This window comes from Ascaphus truei, chromosome 2 (assembly GCF_040206685.1).
Source record: "Ascaphus truei isolate aAscTru1 chromosome 2, aAscTru1.hap1, whole genome shotgun sequence".
Lineage (NCBI taxonomy): Eukaryota > Metazoa > Chordata > Amphibia > Anura > Ascaphidae > Ascaphus > Ascaphus truei.
The window spans coordinates 44,948,011-44,966,293 of NC_134484.1; the positions used below are offsets into that span (position 1 = coordinate 44,948,011).

The 18,283-nt window shown below is 41.3% G+C and overlaps 1 protein-coding gene across 3 annotated transcripts in view; it reads right to left on the minus strand.

Annotated features, from left to right (window-relative positions):
* Nucleotides 1-18,283, minus strand: part of COL14A1 (collagen type XIV alpha 1 chain) — a 197,941-nt gene that overhangs the window by 29,927 nt on the left and 149,731 nt on the right. For all 3 annotated transcript variants that reach the window (XM_075582330.1, XM_075582318.1, XM_075582326.1), the window contains 6 exons: nucleotides 17,153-17,206; nucleotides 13,353-13,406; nucleotides 12,452-12,523; nucleotides 4,766-4,801; nucleotides 3,929-3,995; nucleotides 2,932-3,120 (listed from right to left, as the gene is read on the minus strand). In XM_075582330.1, the coding sequence (XP_075438445.1) occupies nucleotides 2,932-3,120; nucleotides 3,929-3,995; nucleotides 4,766-4,801; nucleotides 12,452-12,523; nucleotides 13,353-13,406; nucleotides 17,153-17,206 (472 nt within the window). The remainder of the gene's footprint in view (nucleotides 1-2,931; nucleotides 3,121-3,928; nucleotides 3,996-4,765; nucleotides 4,802-12,451; nucleotides 12,524-13,352; nucleotides 13,407-17,152; nucleotides 17,207-18,283) is intronic.

Consider the following 18,283-nt stretch of genomic DNA (forward strand, 5'->3'; position numbering starts at 1 on the left):
CAAACATTTCAAAAGGTAGAGTTAGCAATTACCCTGCTCCTTTGGGATCACTATTACATTTTATCATAAACCTGTTTTGTAATCCTTAGAGGATATCCACACGTTTCCTAATTAAAGCCTATGCATTCATACTTATACAGCTTAACTCCATTATAGCGCGGTCCTCTGGGGCCACCCGAGACCAGCGCGTTATTAACGGGGTCGCGAAAAACAAAATGGCCGCCGCCGCAGAAAAAAAATGGCCGCCGCATCAGTGCTATCGCGTCCGCCGGAGGGGGAAAGCTGAGAACTCTCCCAGCATTCCCAGACTCGGTGGGGAAGCGGCAACCGCACACAGCTCTTACTTACCTGGCATCTGGCAGCTCTTCTCCCGGTCTCTGCTAGTGTTAGGAATGCCACAGCATATCACTGCTGTGTTACGATCACAACGAAGCACTGCGCATGTGCATCGGATCGGGTTTCAAAGAAGAGACTGTGGCGTCCCTGCTTTGTTTACATGAGCCATATGCAATGCTCTCTTCACATCCAGACACATGCGCTGGTCATGGCTATGGACGAAACACTACACAGACAGTATGGGCGGACAGTGTGTGTGTGTGTGTGTGTGTGTGTGTGGAGGAGGGGGTTACTGTGTGAGTAGGGAGGGGTGGTTACTGTTTGAGCAGGGGTGATATTTTGAGCAGGAGGGTACTATGAGCAGGGGGGTACTTTGAGCAGGGGGGTACTTTGAGCAAGGGGGGCTGTGAGCAAGGCGGGGCTGTGAGCAAGGGGGGGGGACTGTGAGCATGGGGGGGGGCTGTGAGCAGGGGGGATATTTTGAGCAGGGGGGGATATTTTGAGCAAGGGGGGGCTGTGTGCAGGGAGGGGTACTGTGAGCAGGGGGGGTACTGTGAGCAGGGGGGTACTGTGAGCAGGGGGGTGCTGTCAGCATGGGGTATATTTTGAGCAGGGGGGGATATTTTAAGCAGGGGGGGTACTTTGAGCAGGGGGGGTGGTTACTGTGTGAGCAGAGGGGGTACTGTGTGAGCAGTGGGAGTACTGTGAGCAGGGGGGGATACTGTGAGAGCAGGGGGGGTACTGTGAGCAGGGGGGTACTGTGTGAGAAGGGGGGTAATTCTGTGTGGTCTTTTGGTAATTAATTCTGTGTGGTCTTTCGATTAACATGAAAGATGCTGGCCTTTGAAGTGGTAGGGTGCTTTGTGATCATGGCCTTGAGCGCCCACAGCACCCAGAACTCACACAGCACACATAGTTCCCACAGAGCGCGCACAGCGCACAGAACCCACAGCCCACAAATAGCGCCCACAGCCACCCACAGAGCAGTGGCAGAGGCAGCACAATCCCATAAAGAGGAGAGGTAGGAGATCTTCAGCTTATGTCCTATTCACTTATACAGAATTCTTCTGTTCTATTGTGCTGTTTGGTGGGTTTATGTTTTTATTTTATTTTAAGCTTTTATTAATGTTTTGTCCCAATTTTGCCCAAACCACCTACCCCCGCAAAAAAAAAAAAATATAAAATTTTTTTTTTAATTTAAAACGGGAGCCACGTGAATATCGCGTTATAAGCAGATTCACGTTATAGCGGATCGCGCTAAAACGGAGTTAAGCTGTACTATTATTAGAATGTTAATGTCATATTTTTGGTATGTAGAAAATAACATTTATGTATTTATTTGGGATACTATTTATACCCTTTAGATTGTGAACTCTCACTAGCAGGACCCTCATTGCCCTTTGTATCTGTACTTCTTTGTCCTTATTTGGGATGTAGGTTTGTTTATGTAATTTATATCTCTCTTTAACTCCGTTAGCGCTTTGCAAATAAATGAGAATAATAACAGAAACCCATACCGATGCATATGGAAACTTTTATCACCCATAACATTCCATTAATATAGATTTTATAATAAATATCCATATTTCTTTTAATCCCAATCTACTCCTGCCTCTATATTGTCATTAATGTATTTGGTTATTGCATCTGAAAAGGCAAAAATGATTTAGCATGGGATGGTACTGTATGCGTACGTTCCAACTGTTTTATAAAGGCATAAAGGCATGTGAACATATTGAAGTTAATAGCCCATAAGGTCTCTTGAATGGAATGTGTTTTACAGAGTACCCCCTGTATTGACCCTTTATGGACAATTCACTTGAATATGTAGTAATGTGTCTTTTAGCACAGAAGAAGTTTTATGGAGGAGCATTTCTTAGTAAGTATGGTTCGTAGTCTAAAAAGATGCTATTCACTCACTTAGCATACTGTACTTTTTCTATAATTGGACTGACATTTTCCAACTTAACACTGTAGAGCAGAGCTGTTCAACTGGTGACCGATGGGCAAAATGCAGCCTGTGAAAGGCTGAAAAAAGGGAGCTAGTCTGGTACTGTAAGATGTTTGTGATAAGTCTTTCAGACCTTCCCCCCTCCCCTCCCCCCCGCCCCAAGACAAGCACAAAATAATGTTAACATGTTGGTCCTTATTCAGTGAACTGAGAAGCTCTCTTCCCTGGACTGCAGAAATGTTTAGCACCATTCAAATATATTGGAGAAACATCTTCTCCAGCATGGAGAAGACAGCACCACCGAATATTTATTGAGCAGTTTAACTTGTATTCGTCACAGATTTAATTCACAAAACCTTCCATCTGGGTTTTCACAAAACGTCACCAGTTTCAGTCCATCTCATTATTAAGTTAGGAGTCTCTGGAAATGGGCACTTAGCATTAATCAGACATTGAAACCATAACTGACGTCACTGTCCGTGCGGGATAAGTATTCCACAGTGTAGTAGAAACATATTTAACCCTGCCGCTGGCTGATGGAGCAATGTGTTGCAGACGACTGGCAGCGAAAGAGTTAGCATTTAATAGAACACTTTCCCAGTCATTTGAGCACGCGACATTCTGTACCTGTGTGCTGGGCTCACCTCTTTCTCCTGGTGTTCCTGGTTGGCCAGGATTGCCCGGAAATCCTGATCTTCCTGGAGATCCCTGTTCTCCTTGAGGACCGGCGGACCCCTGTCGACCAGGCTCCCCTGGGGGTCCTGGAATAGTTTTTGCTGATGCAGAGTGACTTGGTATTTGATTCAGGACAGAGTTGAATCTGGACATGTGGCCTGCAAAAACCACAAATGCATTTATGTTTAATTTGTAAGTGAACTACAAAGTGAAGAGTTCCTAGGTAGGGTCATGTTTATTAAGCAGTGCTGGTGTGTAAGGCAGCAGCTATTCAAGGAAATGGTTCATAAGGTGACATGACTTCGTACTGCTGAGTGAATATGGTGCATGGGGCTATGTAATTAATAAGCAATGCTATTAATTATATTGCTCCAGCACCGGAAGACACCTTCTGGCCCACTCACAGTGACTTGTGTCCATGACATAAGCCTATAGCCACAGGGCCAAGTTGTAGAGCCCATAGTTAAATGACATCCATACTATTTGGCCAACTGCAGTGTACATTTAAATGTTGGGATTATGGATATTTCATTCATATGCAACATAAGCCTATATGTACTGAACACCCTGCAGGTAGCATCACTGATGATTGAAGTGGCTGTCCATCTCAAAGCAATTTATCCGTAGGTGGTATTTTTTTGATCACTTACACAAACTGTAATTTAGAGGCATGTTATGTTAAGGCCATAGATGTGTCCCAGTGGGGAAAAGTGTCTGATGAAATAGCGCTGCTTAGTAAATATAGACCAGAGTGTAATAACTCTCACTGTCAATGCTGGGTGTAAAAGCTCCCAAATTAGGATGAAAATGCTACATTTCATTACATTAACTTGCGTTACTATAAGATAACTATCATGGACACATTAGTAAAAATGATATACAGTATATATACACTGTAGATCTGAGGCAGTTTATATTCCTACTTCCCGACTGAGTAACCACTGAGTGTCATATTCAAATACTTACTCTGGATGATCTGTTCACACACCTGACGAGCGATTGAACGCACCATGGATTGTGACTGCGTGTCACCCTGTTACAAGTTAAAAGGACACTTTACAGGCAACAGTACACAAATCTGAATACACGATAATTTAAAGGGGATTATATTACCCCTGTTAAATATTTCAAATAGAGTAAGCAAAGGTATTTTACTCTTTGAAAACGAATATTCACCCATTCACGGCTGGTACTGCACTATGCAGTAACGCTTAGCAATGTGTCCATGATTCTTCATCAGGCCTGACTCAAGTGGCTGACATTGTGACTTTTGAAGGAGAGTGCCACAAATGTGTGGCCAGGATTACAAACCAGTGGTGGCTGCACAAATAACTCTCTAGCAGGATTGTACACCACCATGGAACAAAAAAGTGCTATATAATTGCCAGCTCTTGTATTAATATTGAAAACACATCTGATTGCACAAGGTGTCAGGGAAAGATGCCGAGAAATATGTGTGAGTTACTGTAAAAAATATTTTTGAAAAGAACTTGTTACAAACTCTACAATAAAATATCCCATTTTAGAATTGTACCTGATCCCATGGAGGACAAAGATAAACAATATCTCCCAGTGCTGAAGAAGTTAGCAGAACTATTGTTACAGACTACAATATGGATGGACAACGTTGAGTTTTAATTCAACTTTAATTGTCCATTCTGTGCTGAAGCAGCAGGAAATATGTTTTCTGCTGACCCGGCACTGAGGGGTAAAATCTGTTTACTTTGGAGGCTTCAACAAATTTTCTATACAGTATGATAAATACTATCGGCCAATATATTTTCATATCAATAACATACTTACTCTTTCACCTCTCTCTCCCTTTATACCAGAAGGACCCTAAAATAAACAAATAATAAAAGCAACTAAGTTGTTTTTTTTCACCTGGTAGTCACATGTAAGCAGGTACAATAATAACACGTTTATATTCCATTTTATAAATGATATTGATATAATCCCAGTTTTATAGAATGCAGTTCATCCCACTACTAACTAGATAATTAGCAACCTTTTCAAGGTTTCAGGCTACAGGCTGACAAAGTCCTTGGTTTTATACAGTATCTTATGTTTGTAGCCGGGTCCCCCTTTCCTCCAATGCGGGAGCGGAGGCTACGGCTGCATTGTGGTTGCTTGGCAGTGTGACCCGCCAGGAGTAGGGAGAGTTGTGCGGCAGTCAAGGGATCCGGTGCTCGTAAGCGGATCAACGGTAAGGGCGCCATGTTGGATCCAGCGCATGCCCAGGAGAAACCTGGCGCATGCGCAGAAATTGCAGAGGTCGCAACGGCCATCTGAGATAGGCGGGCATACGCAGAGAGGACCAGGGTAGCGACGGCCATCTTACCATAGGCTCCTCAGGGAAACTACATAACCCAGCATGCTCTGGGAGATAGCTATACGTTATACGCCACAGCCAATAGGGCTTCTAGGATCCCCTGAGGTACATTTGGCGCGCTTGGACCGGGCCCTGGCAGTTGGAGCCAGGACACAGAAGGGGAAGGTAGTGTCCGGGTGCCAGTGGCTGCCGGACTAAGCCCAGATTGCCCCTTAGGTCTCAGGTAGGCCCCAACCACGTTAAGCTTGTTGCTGCTATGGGGAAAGGCCCTCAGATAGGGACATTTAATCAGTAGCTTAGAGTGAGAGGCATCAGTGACAGGATGCCACACGGTCCGGGACCAGACCACCCACGATATAGACTCTTAAAGGTGAGACCCTCCAATGAGAGTTCACCCCACGCAGAGGAGGACGCCTTCGTGGACCAACGACGTCGCTGGATCAGCGGATCCCTGTTTGTTGTTTGGCAGTACCCGGGTGCTGGAGCACACGGGCAGGTACCACACTTAAGTGCACCAACGTTTCACAGGATAGCGCTATTCCCTACACTTTTGGGTGGACCCTGACATAGGGGGGAAAGGACATCAGGGATATTGGTGCCAAGCACCCTATTTACTTTAGGGACACTCACCGGATGTATTGAGTTGTGTGTGCTATATACTGTGAGGTAAAGGTTGTATAATCTATGTTTAGTAAAACCCGTTATTATATACCGGTGTGTGTGATTACTACTGGTATTGGTTCCTGTCAGGGGCTTATCCTGTTACACTGGAATCCCTCTCAGGTGGAGGCGCTGCACAGAGGCGAACAAGAAATCACCCCAGGCTCCCAGTAGCGGAGGCTCAGGCCTTCTGTGAGCCAATCAGGTAACGCACCACACATAGTTTCCCTAGACACGGAGGAATGGGGGCTACATGTTCAAATGGGGTTTCCGTTAAGATAAATACACTGAAAGAGCTACAGTAAATAAGCAAGACTACAGTAGCTTGATGACTGGGTCTGTTCCTGGTGCGAGGATCACAATAGCCTCCTTATTATTCACAACACAGAGTGGCCAACCTAGTGCAAGTCAAAGGAACAGATTGATCCGATTCAGTCTTTCTTTTCACATTTCTTATCAGGGAAATTACAGGTGATAAATATGAACCACGTGGAGATCCCACCCATACCCAGAAGGATGTGAGAAAAGATGACCTATCGGCATACAAAACAAGAAACAATTAGCTACGCCCAGTAGCACTCCTTATGACACACACACACACACACATATATATATATATATATATATATATATATATATATATTTATATATAGGTAATTTTGGGGGGTTTCTGAGAGCTTGTTGGGTATCTGTGTGTTTATTAACTTTGTCCAGCTAGTCTCAGCTGTTTTGGAGGTTAGTGGCTCCTCCCACCCAGGGTTTAAAGCTCGCCCCTCCCCACTGTCCAGGTAAGCAGGTTTTCTTTTCATGCAGCTGGTTGCGACAGGTTTAATGCCAGGACCATCCATCCTTTTAATTACAGAGGTAAATAAGGATTTTAACCAGTTAGTGTTAGGACCTGTGATATTATGGTCATGCCTTGAAAGTGGCTCGCAGGCTTATACGCTTTGGCCAAAGGGTTAACTAAATGACCATTTTTTCAAGAGATATATAGATATTTCACTGTGTATTTTTGTCACATTGGATGTTGCTCTGGACATATTTGTTTCTTGTTTTGTACAATTAGCCACGCCCAGTAGCACTCCTTATGACACTTATACACATATATATATTTTGTGGTCATTTTGCTGAGTATCTGTGTCTATCGGCATACTGTAAGGAAGATGGCCCATTTAAAGTAGACTACTATGCCAACATTTGAGATAGTGTTTCTTATCTTTGCTGTAGAGATGTTAAACGCTCCCACTCATTATGAAATAAAGTTTATATTTAACCAACGTCATAAAAATGCGGATTTCTCAAGCAGTTGGTTTATATCACAGCGCCCATTTCTGAAATTACCCAGACAAGATGTTCTTAAAAAAACTATTAAGCTATTAGAAAATGTACATAACATTAGCCGTTGGATTTTATCAAAACAAACATGTTATACTAAACGTTTCTTATCTGCAATGTTAAACACACAAAATTATCTAAAGGCACCTTACGATATCGTAATGTTGTCAAAATCATGAGGTATTTGTGTTTGGGGTATAGTTAACCCGTCAATCAAGGTTCTCGACAGCTTTATTGCAAGTTAAGTCTAATACATAGTTTTATATCTAAGGTATGCTGGTAATGTTTGAGAAAAGCACCACACACATATCATAGTTTCCACTAAGATATAGGGGGCTATTCACTAAACTCAGTGCAATGGCGAGCGACTGTGCATTGTTTTACCGCACTATAAAACATGTGTCAAAACGGTATTCACTAAGAAAAAAACACCATTTTTTTTAAAAGCGGTCAAACAATGCAAAATCGTACTACATGTTTTTTTGTTTTTTTTAAAGTGTTATCGCACTGAATCTGTTTGTTTAAACTGCTCCCTGGAAGAGCTGCACGGAGACGCTGCAACTCCATACACGGCTCTTACAGGCGACAGTTTAAATATTCATTTTGATAATAGTGTACGGGAGCAGGGGATCTCCTGACCTGAGCTGCATTGATTTCAGCCTTGGGGACCCCCTGCATCCCAAATTACAGGCCCAGTTATGTGGTATGCCACCTTAAGTTATAGATATGCACAGTGACATGCAATGTATTTTTTTTTGCAAATGCTTGTTTTTATTTAATTGTTATGGTTTGTATTTTTGGTGCTTGTTTTTTTTTTAGGTTGCCCATTGACTGCCATAGTGACAAACCATGCCTATATTATATGGGAATGGTGTACCACTGTGCTAATCAATTGTTTTATTGGCATTTCTAATTTTTCTTTAATGTAATCTGTTTTATTTAGTGGCTGTTTTTTTTTATAGCTTGCTTATTGTGAGGATCCGTCTTAGGTCCCGCTCCCGTGACGTGCCCCCTGACACCACAGGTGATGCGCCTCACCCTAACTGGATTCTGCATAGGCGTCGTTCTTCTGCTGTTAGGCAAAAGGACTCTACAAGGAGTTAAACTCTGACATCAGGATATCATTTCATCCTCCTCACCTGCGATGCTCACTCTGGCCACTGATGATCGAGTGGGCGGATGAAATCACTTGCAGCCTTTCCTCTGATTGGCTTATAGCCCTTTATATGCTCACCGATCCCTGCTCCAAATCGGCTGAGCATAGTAGTTCATACCTGAGATGAAGTGCTACCCACAAGCACCCAGCCTGCCTTGCCTTGTGCAATCCTGCTTAAGCTGTCTTGTCTCTTAGTACCCTCGACCTCGGCTTGTACCTGAGCCCCCACCATCTCTACTCCTGGACCTCGGCTACGCACAACGACCATTCTACCTCTCCAACCGCCAGACCATGGCGAGTATCATACTATTCTACTTCTACTACCCTGACCCGGCCACACGTCTATGAATCTGCACACCGGACGCAGTCTCGCGGCTGCAGGTTGGTGTATACTTAAATCCCCACCATATTATGGCCATTGTTTAACACTGTGCCAATCAATAGATAGCAGGGAGGGGGAATAAGAGGGATGGAGATAGTTGCCCCAGGGAGGGTGGTTAGGCCTCCTGGGTGGGTAGCAGGGACGGAGGTTAACCCCTTAATTGCAATAGCGGTTAATAACCGCTAAGGTGATTAAGGGGTTAGTGGCCATTAGTTTGTTTTCTATTGTAATGTTCTTGCCAACAGAGGACAAGGATGGGGAGGAAGACAAAGATGGTTTTAATTATGACAGGGGTAGGTGGAACTTTTATTTACTTTATGCTGGCTGGTTTTAATTTTTATTGGCCAATTTTGCCCATTACTTCACTGTATTATTTATTTATTTATTTATAAAATATTTTACCAGGAAGTAATACATTGAGAGTTACCTCTCGTTTTCAAGTATGTCCTGGGCACAGAGTTAAGACAAATAATACATGTTTACAAATACAGTTACATAATGAGCAGGGTATACATTATATACAAGACATTGCATGCACAGTTAAAGATAATTCATACGCCCATAATACAAATTATCTTGAACTGTGCATGCAATATCTTGTATATAATGTATACCCTGCTCATTATGTAACTGTATTTGTAAACACGTATTATTTGTCTTAACTCTGTACCCAGGACTTACTTGAATGTATTGGGGTGGGGGGAGTTGTATTTATGTATCGAACTGTAATGTATTTTTGAATGGGGAAAAGCGCTACTAGCCATTTTTGGTTAATAGCACTTTTACCCATTCCTATTGTTGCAGTTTTACCCATTCTTGTTGATACAGGGGGTGGGTGAAGGTTGTAGTTACCCCAGGGTGGTGTTTAGGCCTTGCGGTAGGGTAGTGCTAGGGGTTAACCCCTTCATTACCTTAGCGGTTGTAACCGCTAAGGTAATGAAGGTGTTAACTTCTACTGCCACCCTCCCGCAAGGCCTAAACACCCACTGTGGGGCAACTACGAGCTTCACCCACCCCCTGTACCAACAACTATGCAGTGCCTACTATTTAACCCTTTCATTACCTTAGCGGTTAGCCGCTAAGGTAATGAAACTGGCTGCAATTTTAGTATTTGTATTGCATAGGATTGATCCCGGAGACCCGCAGGGACCCCCACGGCCCCTCCAGAGATGCGATCAATCCTGTGCAGTAAAACGAAAAGAAACTCCTTTTATGCATCTTGCAATACCTTTAGCACCAGCTTTTATCTGGCGCCAAAATATTGCACGTTTTTAAAGTATGATATGCTTATCACTGCTTAGTGAATAGCAGTTTCTGGAAAAAAAATGCGATTTCAGGCATTTTGTGGCATATTGTTTTTTTGCCAGAATGTTATAGTACTATAAAAAGCCATTTCAGTGCGATATTGCCCTGTTATCGGAGTTTTGTGAATAGCAACACAGGCTACATCGCACTATAAGGGCATTTATAGTGCTACAGTATAAGCCACTTATCGAGGTTTAGTGAATAAGCCCCATAGAGAGACAATCATAAATATGCTGGACCTGCAATCCCTCATACTCTATCCTGAAAAAAAGACTTATTTGTTAATGTTATCTTTCTCTGATCTCTATAGTGACCTTTTTTTTATGATGGATTCTATTTATTAAAGGTAATTTTGTTTCCAGCCTGTTTCTCAAAAATCTTTTGTGAGGGATTGCATCTTTACCTAGCTGCCCATATTTAATACTCATTTTTTTAAAGGTTAATGCAATCTCAAATCTGGTTGTGTTATCGAAGTGTCAATTAATTGTCTGACTGCTCTGCAGGTGTGTGAAATTAATCCATTAATCCCTGATGGAAGCCGAGCAAAAACCAAAGAAGTAGCGTTGATGTATTGACACTTTAACATGTTGCCCCCGTGTTCTGCAAAGTCCCCCTAAAAGGCTTTTCTGGGTAATTATCAAGCAATAAAATGTGTACATAATCTGGTATCATGAAATAATGAGATATTCTAAGCCCTGTTCTGACAGCTAAATAGAAGGACTGGCAGTGTACAGATGTGACCTGTGGTTTTTCCTAAGAAGATGAGAGAGTAATGCACGTTTAACACATCCACACTGGACTTCCTTGGCATGGGATCATTTAACTGCACTGCTCTGTGTGTTTAAAACTTGTGCAGACTTTATACAATGTGCATGAAAGCGGGACACTCACATTTGCTTATTTATTTTTCTCCCAGTTTACTTAAAGCCTATGCATGTTTTTAGTACCCACGGCAAAGCTGCTTTAATTTAAAAAAAAAAAAAAAAAAAAACTTCTATTGATTTTAGCTAAAGTCTGTGGTAGAAAAATAAATAATCTAATTTTTAATGCAGGGGAACAAATGCATCATCTTAATTTTTCTGTTTAGATTGGTTATGCAGACATTAAAGTCTACAAATGCTGGAATGAATGATCCCTATTATTATATACAGTATATAACATTTTCTATCTTGTATCAACTGTGTTTTACAGATTTGAGTCTACAAGTTTTAGTGTAACTTTTGTTCCTGGGAACTGCAGGAATTAGGTAAATAACACTGGACACACGAGTATATGTGAAAAATATCCGAACCAATCAGAGGTCTCGATTACTGAATGTTCCATACAGGAGACCACTCTTAAATCACTAGTCCGCCCTGATTGCTGTTTTTGTCTAAGAAAAAAATAATAATCACTGCCTTTAAAAGCTCTCGTCTTGCACTTTCTGGCACTTTATTTGTTTTTGAAAACCGCTGCTCTGTTCAGGAGATTTAAGCGTTTGAAATATTGAGTGCCCCAGAGATACAATCAGAGCGCTCTATTGAGCCCAGTGCTGTCTTCATGTTAGCATGGAAAACCTCAGAGACTTGAGATTAGGAAAATCAGGATTTTTTTTAACACTAAAAACATTATCTTTTTTTTAACGAGCAGGAAATACCCAGGGGGCAAGATACTAACAGTATATGAGTTAAACTCATCAGGGGCATGGGGTGCTGTTTATTTATTTTTTCTTTCTACTTTTTTTAATTTTTTTTTAAAGCTTTCTGAAATGATAAATATTTTTTTTAACAACTAGAACAGGGATCTGCCAATGTTGCAGTGTTGGTGACATCATTTATAGCAGAGGAAGTTTCAGGTATCCTATACATCAGGATGATACAATATTAAAATATTGTCTAGCAGCATAGATACTTTTTAACACTGGGGATATATCACTGCTAAAGAAACTCGGTCTCAAATACAAACTTCACATTAAAATCACACTCTTAAAAAATATTTCCTACTGGGTTCCCTGTTACAGGCAAAGCCATAAATGACATCACAGAAAGTGACAGGTCTACAGTACTGGGGAACCAATACTTGGCGTGATTTACCTAGATTATTCTATTTATATTTAGATCTTTCTTGATCTATTAAAAACACACACTTATACCTTACATCAAAACATTCCCGCTACAATATGTTTCTGAATTGAGATGTAGCCTTTAACTCCATAGCAGAATGGCACATTTTCAGTGAATTATCTCCGCGATACTGTAACTAATTCCAGAAAAACAAGGACGGAAATGTCACTTCACAAATACAACATTGGCTATTTTAGTCATCAGGAAGTTTACTTACAGGGGGCCCATTTTCACCCTGAGTTCCTGGACCTCCCGAAACACCTGGGGAACCTGGAATACCAGGTGTTCCCTACAAGAGAAAAGGATGTTAGTGAGTAACCTCCAATATCGTCAGTGTCCCCTGCACATGTTCAGTGTATCCATAGTAAGAATGTATCCCCATCTTGCTCTATAACGTAGAATTCTCTAAAGGTAAATTGGCTGGGAAACTGTTCTGAGATAGATGGGGACACTTACAAGTCTAGAACTGGTAATATGCTATTTCTGAGTTAGGCGATGAGGACTTCAGGTGAAATTGCAGAAAATGCCCCTGCCATCAATTGATCCAGAGCAAAATGAGGCTATCCCATCGCAATCTTAAAAAAACGAAAATACTCATTGAATTGAACAGCGGTGGCCCGGTTACCTTAAAAGAGGATATCGATGAAATACTTCCCCAGCAAAAATAATGACCCCTATGTTCTACGTGAAGGTCAAGGTACATGTTAATAGCTTCAGACAATGTTTTAATGCCTCGCACCATCCTAAACTACCATCAGTTGAACCATATGGCAAAACCAGTGGATAAGAAGCACACCATGCAATGGGATTGTGACTTTAGAATACTGCAATAATAGTCTGTAGAATTCTGTTGCTTTATTTATATGATTTTTCTTTTGCCAGTAACATACATTTATTTTTTTTGCACCACAAAGGAAATGATTTATAGACTTTTTCCCCATATAAGAGTTCAGTACCTGAAAAGCAGACTCTGCCTTTAGGATGCTTGAAGATACATTACATATTAATTTCCCCTTTACACTACAATGCATTGTGAAGCTCTCTGGGCGGCTACAGAGGTATATTGTATAAATGTGCTCTGAGTGTAGTTTTTAATGTACATCATTCAAAATATTTACCATGGGCCCTGGGGGACCTGGAGGGCCATTAGAACCATCTTTCCCAGGCATTCCCTACGCCAAAGGGAAAAAAGAAAATAGTTTATACAGATCATTAGGAAATTTGTGCAAGCTCACAGCAATGGATACAGTTTAATGCCATCCTTGAGTGACAGAGGGGATAGGCAACACATTGCTTTGCTGACCCACCTGGCACTGAAGGGGTTACAAAATAAATGAAACTAACTGGAGTCGCATATTCCAGTGTTTAGAAAGTGAACAAAAAAAATATGGAACATTTATGGCTTCGCTTATTACAAATGTCTGCAAGTGCTGATCTGTGTTTGGCAAGATAACAAGGGTGCAGTTAAACAGAAAGTGTTTATAACACTCCCTAAATAAAACTGCCTGGGAAGTGATGAGGATTCACTTTTAAGTAAATCAATACACACCCTTAAATATCACAAGTATCACACGTGGTTGAATAGGATAGATAAGACAAGTGATTAAATATTACTTAGATTCCCTGGTAGTAAGCAATTCTTACACCTGGAGTGTGGTTGAACTTTCCTATTCACAGTATTTGGGGAATTCTATACTTCTTAGTGCCTATTACTCACTGTGTTTCCCCCATCCTTTTATATCATTAAAATATCGTATGGCCGGGCTTCTCAAGAGCGCACCAATAGTTCAGGTTTTCAGGATATCCCTGCTTCAGTACAGGTGGCTCAATCAGTGGCTCAGTCAAAGACCGAGTCCTTGCTGCGCTGAAGCAGCGATATCCAGAAAACCTGACCTGTTGGGGGTCTTAAAGACTGGAGTTGAGAACCCTTGCCTTATAGAAAATGGTCGTATGTATTATATTCCGAGTGGCCCAATGGTAAAGAAGAATAGTGGTGCATATAGATGGGCAAAAGTGTCAAAGTTCAGCTTGCAAATATTCCCACCAACGTCTTGATCAGATCCTCGAAAGTTTGTTCGAACATCGAACGATGAAAAAACCACGTTTAAACGCGCCATTCTGCATCTCGTTTGCTGCAACGAACTTTATCAAGTGCGTCCAGAACCTGAAATATGGGGTTTTCCTCTCTCTCAGAATGGCGTGTTCACTCATTGACCTTTTAAAGTTAGGCGAAAGTTCGACATTGGGGAAACACCCCCGCCATTTTCACAGCGGATTCGGTCTTTGGCGAAAAGTACAATCATCTCTAGTCACAGAAACCTGGTAGTTTTGCATTTCTGAATCATTCAGCACTAAGGAGGATAAACGATACAGTTGCCCTCTCTTTGTCATAAAGAGAATACGTGTGTTAACTTTTTCAGTGCTGCCATGGCCTGCAGTCTGCAAGGGTTTAAAGCAGGCCAGTCCAACTCCAGTCCTCGAGGGCCACAAACAGGCCAGGTTTTCAGAATATCCCTACTTCAGCACAGCTGGCTCAATGAGTGGCTCCGTCATCCACTAATTGAGCCAGCTGTGCTGAAGTAGAGATATCATGAAAACCTGGCCTGTTTGCAGCCCTCAAGGACTGGAGTTGGACATGCCTGGTTTAAAGGGTTGAATCAGTTTGCAATCCGCCCGACACCCTGGCAGCAATGGGGTTAATATGTTAAACAATGGGAAAATATATATATTTGACCTCTTTTTTAAGAAAAGTTTTATACAATAAAAACAGCAGAAATTTAGCAATCAATTATAAACGAAGTCCAATTTTCTGTAACAATTCAAAGGAACTGATTTGTAGCTAAAACAGTAGTGGTACTAAGGTTTGTAAATGAAACAGTAGTGATATACCATAACTTCTATTTTGATAACGCTTATATCTGACTCTGGTTGAAAATAACGATCAAAATGTATTACGATCAATACATTTTGGGAAGATGACGGCAAAAATGAAAATCTGCAAACTTGCTTTGTCCTTAACAATGTCTGAACAATCATTTCCCTCTGCCATTAAACTGGATCACGTTTTGGACAAATGGTGCATTCAATATTTTAATATAGCAGAAATAAATCATCATATTTGCCAGATTTGAAAAATCATTAAATAAACTAATAAGAATACATTTTCTCATACATCCTGTTTAAATGCAATATAATTGTGATCAATTGATGTAGGGAAACCAAATCATTTCCTCTCTTTTCTCTTGATCTTTTTTTACGTCACAAAAAACTTGTGTGCTACAATATGTCGGCAGGTCCTTCATAATAATCTCTGGTTTATGCAGCACTGACAAGGTTTGTGTCACTTACATCTATCTCTCCCCCCTTTCATATAGTAAAGAAGTCAGGGCACAATGACAGTAATAATCCAAAAGATTGGAGGGGTGCTGCTGCTAACGTACTAAACTGTACTGTATAATAACGTCAAAAAAAGCAGGCACAGCAAATGGTACAGTAAAGGTTTCTTTACTAGCTCAAGAGCTCTTGTAAAACGCGCCAATACCAACTAGTATGCTTGATTTAAAAAATATATATACAGTAAATACACACGCCACCAATGAATTCTCACGTGACCTCTGCCAAAGCACGCTGTGCGAAACGCGGCGGTCATGAGAGGTTGCAACGTGAGCATTCACTGGGGGAGGGAGACGCCGGTAGTAAGAGGGATATCTCAGCTCGGGGGAGCATTGCAGGTCCGGACCGGCGCCATCTTTTTTTACCTGGTTGACTTCCAGACTTCTCCGGTGTCACTCCCCACCCAGAACAGTTCTAAATTTATTTTTGCTTATGTATTATATTGTATTTTAATATACTGTGTTAGTATAGCCCACTGTGGGTTTTTTAATCAATTAAAACCTATTGCCTCTCAGTACGATTCCTGCTTTTCTTTTTCTTTCTTGTGAGTTCCCTATCTGGGACCTCCCTTTCTTACAGGAGATTGTAGCGTTCCCCTGAGCACGTGGCAGCACGAGTCTTTGGCAATAATTACCTACCCCTTATTTGAGACAGCACAGCGCAGAATACCATTATCTGATGTAAATACACACACACACACACACAAATACATTACCCAAACCAAGACATGGAGAAATGAGGATACAGGAGCTTGAGAGAGGGCTGTTTTTTGGCACGAAACATCGCTCAGATTTTATTTTTTGTATTTCTGATGTGTTAAATAAATGAATCTTTATATTGTTCAAATTCTGGAGTGCCGTGGACATTATATATATATATATATATATATATATACAGACATACGTTACCGTTCCAAGGTCTGGTAAAGCAAGAGACAGCACTCAATTGTAGAAAACTTCACAAAGTGTATTGGTGAAAATAGTGGTACATCAAGAAACCCAATGTTTCGGTCCTCCAAAATGGGACCTTCCTCAGGGGGATCCCAGAACTTGGAACGGTAACGTATGTCTATATTATCCATATGGGGTAAGCACCTACAGCCTATCAGCACCTAAGGAGTGCCAACTGTTCTATTTGACTATATATATATATACATATACATACATACATACATACATTACCCACAACAAGGCATGAAGAAATGATGATACAGCACACGGTAATGAATTGAACAAAAATAGTATAATTAAGTCCAACAAGAACACCAACATTTTGGTCCTGCACAGAAGAAATCCCTGAGGAAGGCTCCAGTTGGTGCCAAATAAATGTCACTTTTTGGATGTCATTGTTGCTTTTTCATATAGTCTCCTGGACAATATGCATCCTACCTTTACATTTACAGAATACCATTATTTGCTATGGGAGTGCCCTGTTATATATAGTATATTAGCCTGTGCTATAGCACACACCTTTAGTCTTATAACCCCATTCTGCTCACAAAGGGATTCATACAGCTGTGTCTTACCCTTGGACCTTGAGCTCCATCACGTCCTGGTGATCCTGATGCTCCGGGAACACCCTGTATATGGCGTAAATAGCATAAAGGTGAACATCTTCGTTTATATACATCAATTCTGTCTGTGTGCTAAGAGTTGAATTAAACCTACTCAGTGGTAATATACTGTTGAAAAGATCAGTGGATGCCAGGAACACAAGCCCTGACAGGCTTCCCATGCTGCCGGCTAAAGATAATTAGGTTACCTCATTCAGGCCTCCAGCAATAAAGCTATAATAAAGGTCCCTGTTATCTGAGGTATAGAATTAACGAACATCGTTATAAGCTCCACACAGCAAAATGCAACAAGATACTCCCATAATATGCATCTAAACAAGGAGAACATTTTTTTAATTAAAATATATATTTGAAAACCCCTTATAGCCGACCTGTTTCAATGCATCTCGCCACATTTGGGTGCTTTAGACTTATCTGACTGGTTCCCGTGGAAAACACACAAAATCAACGCACCGAAAAACTTGTTTGGACGCACTGCACCAATTCTGCTCCAAAATCGTGTCATATCTACCAGACATGTCACTTCAGTTTCTTACAGAAGGCGCTGACTTTTAAGCAAGAAAGCGAACGTCACCTGATGCCTGGCAAGGTTTTGGCGCAAATTGAAAGGAGAATCAGTAACACACAGAGGTGCATTATTTTATACATCTCATTAAAATTTGTGTGCCATGTAATTTCTCCTCTTGACACTCCTCAAAAAACAAGTTGATGCCCATGGCGCAAAAACTGGGGCAAAGTCCTTGTTACACTCATGCAAAGAGGTGCAACGCATAATTGATGCCACTTGCACCAGTTTCGCTACAACATTGCCCGAGAACCTAGGCCAGGAACATGGTGATTTTAGTGTATTGGGGATTAAAGATTTGACATTACATTTAACAAGAGGGTAGGATTTACATTTACAACCATTGGCATTCTTATCCCAATGTAATGGTAAATACAAAATCTAGTTGTAATTCAGTATTGCTTTCAGTTACAAAGCACATTTTAAGGAACCGAAACCCCCTTTCCTGCCGGAGGCGCCAGAAATATGTTGCTGGCCACTCTAGGGGGTGGCAATGCAGGGGTTAATATATGTAACTG